This window comes from Charadrius vociferus, unplaced genomic scaffold, assembly GCF_000708025.1.
Source record: "Charadrius vociferus isolate BGI_N301 unplaced genomic scaffold, ASM70802v2 scaffold282, whole genome shotgun sequence".
In the NCBI taxonomy this organism is placed as follows: Eukaryota; Metazoa; Chordata; class Aves; order Charadriiformes; family Charadriidae; genus Charadrius; species Charadrius vociferus.
In genome coordinates this window covers 6,880,825-6,889,865 of record NW_009647731.1, presented here as the reverse complement: position 1 = coordinate 6,889,865, position 9,041 = coordinate 6,880,825, and the positions used below count along the sequence as shown (strand labels likewise).

Here is a 9,041-nt window from a genome sequence, read left to right as displayed (position 1 = left end):
AGTGAGTGGGGGGGGGGGCGCTTTTACTCTTAAATGTACTCTTTCAACTACATAGCAGGTTTTGTGGTATTTAAATAGTATGAGACAAGTAAAGCTTTCTACATGTTTAATAGCCATGTGTCAGGTGACTGCTAAGATATCTTTGAATGGAAAGTGAGTGAGTGCAGCTGTGCAAATGTAACGCAACAAATATGCACTTAATTGTGTCCTTTGGCTCGCAGAAAATATCTGTTGGTAATTAGTTCTTCCTCTACCAGACCCACTGGCATGTGAGCTCTCCTAGCGGGATTCTTGTTATTGTTCTCTCTGGCTCTTGTTCACTGTTGTTCTGGAAGGAAGGACAGAACTGAAGGCATGAGTAATAGGAAATCTTAAGCTCCAATGTTCACCAGAGAGGAAAACATTTATTTAATCAGACTAGAGCTCTACAAGCACTCAGAGAATAAAAGTTAGTCTTGTGGGAAGTGGGGACAGGGGGGGGGGTGGACTCGGAAAATAGAGTCCTTGGCTTTTGAAGTATTATTACCATGGGGTTAAAGCTGTATGTGTGCTTAACACAGGTACTCTTTGTGCTGGGTTTCTGGGGCATGTTGTATCAGCTTGCAACCAGCTGTATTTGTAGCTCATGGGTTGCAGTCGTTCTTGCGATACCCACCATTGCCTTCCTTGACAGCTATGAGTTAACAGTAGTTTTGGCTTCAGGAGGTCCCCAAAGGCATCTTGATAAAGTGAAGGCAAATGAGTGTTGTGCACATTATGAAGAGGCTGGAGCGTCAGCGGTGTGAGAAGGGATTGTGCAGGAGCTCAGTGCATTCTGTTTAACCGATGCCTCAAATACCTCCCTACCTCCCAGCCTTTTAGTTTACCTTTGAAACTGCCAGAGGTCTCTTTAAACTTGATACACGCAGCGTGTAATGCCATGGCTTTGTTCTGTGACCTTTCTCATTCTGGACAATTGTACAGGGTTGTTACCCCCCATTAGGGGGAGCTTTTAAAGCCCTTTGTAAACAGTATACATTGGCTTTTAGGATGACATTGCAGATTGGTTTAATCAGCTGAGGAGGAGTTGTATGTCCAAGTTGAAGTCATTTAAGAGAATAGCATGCTGGATGAAGGCTGAAAATTGATAGCTGCTGAGGCTGAAAAGGTGGCCTATGAAAAATTTGGTCTCTCATTATCAACTATTATTGTATTCTTGGTGTTGTTATAATACATAATAGAGCTCGTACTTTTGCTTATGTTACTTGGGACATGTGCTCTGCAGAATATACACAGCCAGCTCCCTGATGTAGCCCGTCATCCATGAATCCTGGTTACTGAGCTTCCAACCATCATTCGTAAGCCTTAGAGGAGAGGCAATTACATGGTTTTATTCTCAAGACTGGTTCTGAGGAATACATTTCTTTAATGGTTTTCCTTGGTAGTGTTTCTCCAAAATATTTTGTGAAGGACATTAAATGTTATTTAATCTTCTTTGTAGATTGGGAAATGGAAGCTCAGTGTTGCTAAAGACTTGATTCCAGTAGAAGTCTTGAAATTTCCAGAATAACTAGAACCCTAATACTATCTAAAATAATGTTAAAACCTATTTTGTGTACGTGAATATGCATATAATATACATATTGTGTACAGTATATATATTTAGTAGCATATAGAAAAGAATTAGAATGCATAACTCGCTGGTCAAGTGTGAATCAGTGAGACTTGCAGAACCATGGAAAGCTACACAAGCTTAACATCCATATATTTACATTTATAATAGCACATAATATACCTTTGGCCACTGTTCCTTCATTCTGCAATTCTAAGGCTCTGGAAGTATTTCATAAATGAGTATATACTACTACTTTTTTTTTTAATCTAAATTTTTCTGTCTACTGTGTTCAAATGGGATGTAATCTGGGAACCTATTTTAGATTTGTCAATGTGAGTAGAAGACAAATAGGAAAGTCAGAAGAGATTGTATATTGCTATAAATTGATAACTGATGTTCTTTGCTTCTACTGCAAATGCGAGTGCCAGTTGGTTTAACAGAGAATTTATAGGCAGTGACAGCAACACGTAGGTTTAATATTTCATTTGACAAGAAATTGCTGTCTATTGTTTCAATTCCATTTAAGAATTTGTATGCAGTGTAAGAGTACTAATGTTCAATATTATTTTGGTATGTTTGAGCACTTCTAGCTAAGCAAACCCAGGCTATTTATAGCAATTAATTCAGCTTACTCAAACTTAGTTTAGGGGCAGTCCTCTAAGGTATGGGTCATAGTGTACACTTGATGGTTTGGATTGTCCTAAAGACCTCAACCAAAGCTGAAATAATTTGAAAGGGATCATAACCAATATGATAGATCAAAACCTGCATAGCAGTATTTTGAACAAGAAAGTGACTTGTTACTGCTGGCAGGGGGCAAGATGACACTTGAGAAGTCCCTGTGTAGCAAAGCTAACTGTGAAGGATTTCTGTACATGAAGTGAACTTGAGAAGATGTACAGAGAGCTAGGCATAGTGAGAAGGCAAGTGGCTTTAACCCTCTTGCACCGTGGCTGGAGAATGTTCAGGCCAAATGTGCACTAAATTAATGTTACTTGTTAATGCCAACAGGATTGAGATACAAACCTTACAGTCCACAGCACAGTAGCATAAGATTACAGGAAGCTGCACATTGGACATACTGAACGAGGCTTTAGTAGCCTGAGAGCTGGGCAAGAGCAGATGTCTAAAAAGCGTGAATGTTTCATCCCCTTGTAGATCCAAAACATTTTCCTAATACATTATAAATGACTGATTTTTAGCAACCAGTTTTCTCAGATGATCACAGCAAGTCAGGCAGGGCAAGATAAGCCCTGTGTTAGTTGAGATGCAGATTGTTTACCAGTGGATAGCCACTGAAGAAAGGCTGCCACTCCTGAGTTGTAAACATTACTGTTTCCGCATTACATTACAATGTAGAAACATTACTGAAGCACAAAATGCATGAAACTGGTTTGGAGGTGTTCACCAACAACTGCAACTGCTGTGGTATGTAACTCTTCCAAAACCTCTGCAGTGCAGAATGTATTAGCACTTCGACTTAGCAAGCTTCTGTTATCTGGGGAGTGGCGTTCATTCATCACCACTCACACTAGGCTAAAATTTGGCCAGTCGTTTCAGCCTTGGGGAAGGGTCTGATAAGCTTGAAATCGGTCTCTGTGGCTGTTTTGAAGAGACACGTGTGCATCATTTAAACTATATTCTCTTGACAGTAGTGTACCAGAGGTTTGTCCAGGAAGAAATCTTCAGAGAGGCCACAGTTCTACACATAACACATAATGAATTCTGGATTTGTTTCTCCTATAAATAGCCTGGCTTTTAAAAACATGCAAACTGCTTATAGCAATTAGCAGCTAAGTACTTGAATCCAGGCACTCATTTCTAAAGGATCATCAAGAAAAACTTTGTGATGAGGAGAAAAATAAGTGGAATACTTATCAGATGATAACAACAAGTAAAAGATTCGTTAATATTAGCATTAGATGGACTAGATACATACCCTTTTAGGATCAAGCTAGTAAAAGTAACTGACCAAAGTTATCCTGAATTAACTGAAGAACAAGGAACAGGAAACTCAGAAGCCTGGGGTAGGACTGCCAGAGAAGCTACACAAAACCCAAAGGATTGGCACCTTTTGCTTATGACAATGAAATGCAGCATTTGATTAAAACAGGTGCAGTATATCTTTCTTGTTCCTAAACAAATAAAAACCTCAAAAAAAAAACCTAAAACAAAGCCACTGCACCTCAAAGCTCAGACTGGAAAACAAGAAGCTGAAACTGTACAGGTGTGAGTGCGTGATTTTGTTTGTCCACATACCATGGTCCTGTCACAATATAGATATCTCTGCTGGATCCTAACTACCCTTTTTAAAAGTACATTGCCTTAGGTGAGCATCAGGGTGCTTGGTCAGGATTTATTTCTCTATAAAACCTACTTCATCTGACAATACTTACATACAAAGGTTTCAGTCCTGGGAATTGGGTAAGCATCTCACAGGACACAATCCCGCCTCAGATGGGATAGCTCAGAGGTTAATTAATAATAATATAACAGGCTCTTTACTCTTTCCAATTCAGACTATGTAGTTACTTAGCTACCCTCCTGAATACCTTTTGAAAAGCCATGAATCTTATTTCAGAAAAATCCATGTGCCTGCTGAAAATTTGAGCTCTGTTAAGCAGCAGCAGTGTTATGCCGCAGAGCTATTCTTTAGATGGATGAGACAGGCAGAGCCCAGAAAAGACGCCTGTTTTATTATTTCAAATCTATTTTTCAATTATTGTCTTCCTGTTTGGAGAAGGTCCTTTCTGGCAGTGATTCAGCCTTCTTAGGAATTTTTTATATCTCATTAACTGGGAGCGGTTCCCAGGACATCAGGATTGCCATCATCTTTAAATCAAATACGTCTGAAATCACTTGTGACAAGCAGCTCTGTGGGCGCCACGCTGCTGAAGAACTTTAGGAAGGCTCAAAAGTTGGTTGTTTTTTTTTTTACCGAACACAGATAAAATTGCTGTTCCTCTGTATGTACGATATTGTTTGCATGAGGCAGAAAGTGCAGAAAAGGATGTTGGCTTCTGCTGGGTGCTGAGCGGTCTGAATTTGAGATCTACCTTTGAACCCTGTTCAATATTCACAGCCCTAAGCTGCATATATATACAAGCAGCTGTTCTTTGCACATCTGCTTTCAAGGTCAGAATAGCTGTGGTTTGATGCCAGTGTTACATTTCACATACATTCAGAGTTTCTTCGTATTCTTTTTCTTAAATTTCAGTCTTGAATGGAACTGATGGGACAACTCAGGGGTTAAATAATTCCTAGAGAGAGTCAGAGGCGAAGAGGACGGCCAATAATGAAAATGATAGAAAGACAGTGAGCATTAACTGTGTTTTTTCCTTCTCAGTTCAATATTGGTTTTGTTGTTGCAAGTCAAGCATCAATTCTGTTTCCTCCCTCATTAGCTTTTCTTCCTTGAATAGGCACATCTTGTAGTGACCTTTCATTCTCCCTTGTACCGGAGCCCCTTTTTTTGCCTGAGAAGTCTAAATCTACTGTGCAAAAAGAGGCTGCCTGTTTGGTGGATTCTGCCCTCTAAGGAGCAGGAATCAACAGCAAAGGCATTATCTGAGTAAGGGAAGTGCAGGTTTTTTACAACTGACGAGTGAGCATATGGCTAAACTAACAGCACACCGAGTCCTCTTCTCTGGCCTCATATTGCTCAAATTCCTGGACAGGAATTGTTCTTAGTGATAATGGAAGATTAATAGTCATGTCTACAAACACCACTGTCTCTATGAATAGCTATGAAGAAAGGCTGTTCTGTATTGTCTTGTTCCTTACAGCCTTTTACCCCAAGTAGTCACTGCTGGCCTCTGTTGAGGGCAGAATACTGAACTAGATAGACCTCTGAACTGAAGCTGTATGGCAGATCTTAGATTCTCACAGCTATTGTCACATCACGAAGGCAATGTTGTATCCTAACAGGTGAACTAAATGAAAAATGGCAGTGGTCTGTCAGCAAACGATGAGTGCTCTCAGAGCAATGCAATGCATTCATACCTCATTTCCCTTTTTTTCTTTTTGTTCAGGCAGGTGACAAGCATTATCATCCAAGCTGTGCACGATGCAGCAGGTGCAACCAAATGTTCACAGAAGGAGAAGAAATGTATCTGCAAGGTAAGGATGTCTCCATTCCAAAATATGAAAATCAGACTTTGTCATTTTTCTATTACAGACCTCAGGAGTTTATAAACCATCTCCATGTAATATGGGCAAGGAGGACTTTAGCCATCCTGTCTTCATTACAGTGTCCTCGTACCTTTTCACTTGAAACCCTTTCACCCTAGTATGTGGTCATAATGGTGGCTTTGCAGTGACTCTGCAGCATAGCTGAGGCAGGCTGTGTTTTCAAAAGCGTTGTAGCAAAAATGAAATTTATTAGGCTGTCTCTGAATTTGGCATCTCACAGATAGCTTAGCACACAGACTGGTATATGAGATACCAGACAAAGAGGGTTTCCCCTGAATTCTGCTGATCAGCTTCTCTGCTCTTCTGGACCACACTCCAAACTGTAAAAGGCAATGGAAAAACTTCCAGCGAGCTTGTTTTGAGTCATGTAGATCTCATTCCCCATGCGCATTGAGACATTGCCTCCTCCAATTCTTAATCCTGTTTGCTTGCCTTGCCTATTTCCCTTTTGTCTAGTCACATCTCTCTTTTTATTCCCTTTATTTTTATGTCTTTCTACAGTCACTTCTTTCTTGTATGTTCATGTTCATCTCCTCTTTCTTATTAACAGTCTTACACTCCCATGTATTGCCTGGCACATTTTTTTTCATGGTCTTTTCACATAAAAAAGAACGTGCTCTTTTCTTCGATTAAAAAGTGTCCTTGATCTGAATTCTACCTACTCTCCCAGAAGGTAGCACGTTAGCTATTAAGCTACAGTTATTTGTATTAGTTGCTGTAGTATTAATTAATGTTGGTAGAAAGATGTATAATACATGTTTGTGCAAGCCAGAAATCAGAGTGAAAAAGGCAGATACATATTGAGATTTTGTATTTTGTGCTTATGTTAGAAAACTTGCTTGATATACCTGAAAGGACTGTAAAAGAAGAGGAAAAAAATTTTGAACGTGTGGTCACAGCCCTCTCTTGAAATCCTGAGGAGACATTCCTTCTGGAGGAATTCCAAAATAAGAGAATATTGTTCAGGAATTCCTTTGAAGCTACCTTGTGTTGTTTTGTAGTTTATCTTTCCTTACCAGCCCGTTTCTCTCATCTCTCACTGACCTTATACCTTAGTCGTCTTATTCCAGCTGTGCACAGAACTGGTTGTCAAGTTGTGCAGCAGCTCTGCGTTGCAAGAGCAAGGAGAGGCTAAAAGAGGGCTGGGTAGGAAGTACTGCTTTCTGATGGCAGATTGTAAAGACTAATTTGAAAGCAGCAGTTACAGCATCTGATAACCGGTAATATTCTTAGTTTCCTCACATCATAGTATGATTAAGTACAGCCAGAGTTCAAGGTGAGCATCAGTTCATTCTTTACTGTTATTAATAACAGCTGTTTGCAACTGATGCCATTTGCACCAGTCTAGCAGAGAGTTGGAGTTCACCTTGATTGGGCAGGCTGTGGTGTAAATTTCTGCAGATCCAAATAAGACAGAAAGCATTGCTTCTACTTAAACAAGGCTAGATTTTCTCCTGGCCAAGTTCAGGTAATATGAAAGAGGAGAGGAGGCACACCTGGCTCCTTGATCTGCCGTCATTCTCTTCTTGGCTGTATCTCCCTTTCTGTGGTTGTGAATTAATGTTCTTCGTGCTCAGAGGAGGAGCAGCCCAAGTTGCATCGCTTTATTGTTCACAAGCTGTTCTCTGACTAAATAATGTTATTGCTGAGTGTGCTCCAGATTGTCCTGCCAAAGCTTTCCTTGCTGAATTCAGCATGCTTGTAAGTGTAAGGGACCTAAAAGCCTTTCCTGTGCAAAGCTCTCAGCTGAAATGTATATCCTGACTCCATCCAAATCGTTTACCCTAGGGTGCAGAATAACAGCATTCTAAGCATTTCTCTGAAATAAAAGTACAACACCACAAGCTAGAACCAAAATCACATTATTGATAAAAAATGTGAAAATACACAGCTTCGATCACACTTCTAATTGTCCTCTCCGCAGGACTGTGGAGTACTAAAAGTACTGTGTTGGTATTGCGTTGTATAACAGAGGAACATGGCAGGCTTGTGGTAGCTACTTGTATGAGAAATGTATGGGAAACCTGCAAAAGGAGAATATGGAAAAAAAAGCTGTCTATTTGGGACCTTTCTGTGTTAAGGATGGTTTGAATAATGCTAGCAGAAGCACTCTGGCTTTGCCTTGCTCCAACACAGGAAAATGAAGAGGAAGCAGCATCAGAAACTTTCTTTCCCACTCACTTCCTAGTAGTATATTACTATATGGACTGCCCCAGAAGACTGTTGCTGAGCTAGGATGTTCCTCAACATTTAGAGGGATGCTTCACTTGATTCTCACACAGGCTTTCAGCCTTATTCAGCCTGAGTTGTTGATTTTGAGAGAGCTGTATGTTGAAACAATGGTATGTGCAAAGTAAAAGACTGAATAAATGAACATGTTGGTTGGTGTCTGCCAAGTGAGCAAACAAACATATGTTAGGAATGGGAATAACCACAATTTGCTAACTATTTCCGTTAGGAAAATGAGCGGCAATGTAGCTTGAGAATTTGCACTGTTCCAAGCATTTCAAAAGAGTTTGACATGTTTGGATGAAGAAAATCTACAATGTGTAGGTGGCTCAGAGTTCAAGATCATGAAAAATATTTACATTTAACTTCTTAAGCCTGCTCTATCTGATTTGGGTTTTTACATTTCACATACTTCAAACCTCTTATCATTTTGTGGAGAAAAAAAAAAACCAACAACTTCACAACCCCTAGCTAAGTTTCACCGTGAAATTGACATTCAGACTCCCTTGCATTTCTTGCTCACTTTCAGCAGCTCCGGCATTCTCCTGGGTCATCCCTAAAATTGTGCCACTTAGTGCTAAATACTGCCCGAAAATGCAGTGACGGCTTTTTGCTTGATGGTGGGGTGGTTTAATAGAAAAGAACTAAGGGACAGAGGGACAGAGAGCATTTTTCCCAGGGTCACACAGGAAGCTCACGGCTGAACTTGAGAATTGAACCTAAACCTCCTGCGTCTTAGTTCATCAGCCTTATAGCATAACGCCCCTTGTCCTGAGTGCTTGGATGTGTCTGACCTCCTAAGCAAATGCACAGGGCATGCTCCTCTCCATCATCTCACAGGCTCTGTGGGGTCCTGGCTCTGAGGCTGCTGTTTGTTTACAGAGAAGGCTGTTGGTACGCTTCTCCCTGTTGTCTGATCGTGTCCCCCTGCCAAATGCACAGTTTCTTCTTCCTCGGCTTAGACTGAAAGCCAAACATCTCGGACCCCTGATCCAGAGTCACAGCATTCTCTCCAGTCTCCTGATGA

The 9,041-nt window shown here is 40.5% G+C and overlaps 1 protein-coding gene across 1 annotated transcript in view; it reads left to right on the top strand.

Moving 5' to 3' along the window:
- ABLIM1 (actin binding LIM protein 1) overlaps positions 1 to 9,041 on the top strand; it is a 141,442-nt gene that overhangs the window by 84,761 nt on the left and 47,640 nt on the right. The window contains exon 8 of the mRNA XM_009881639.1: positions 5,626 to 5,713. Coding sequence (XP_009879941.1) covers positions 5,626 to 5,713 — 88 coding nt within the window. The remainder of the gene's footprint in view (positions 1 to 5,625; positions 5,714 to 9,041) is intronic.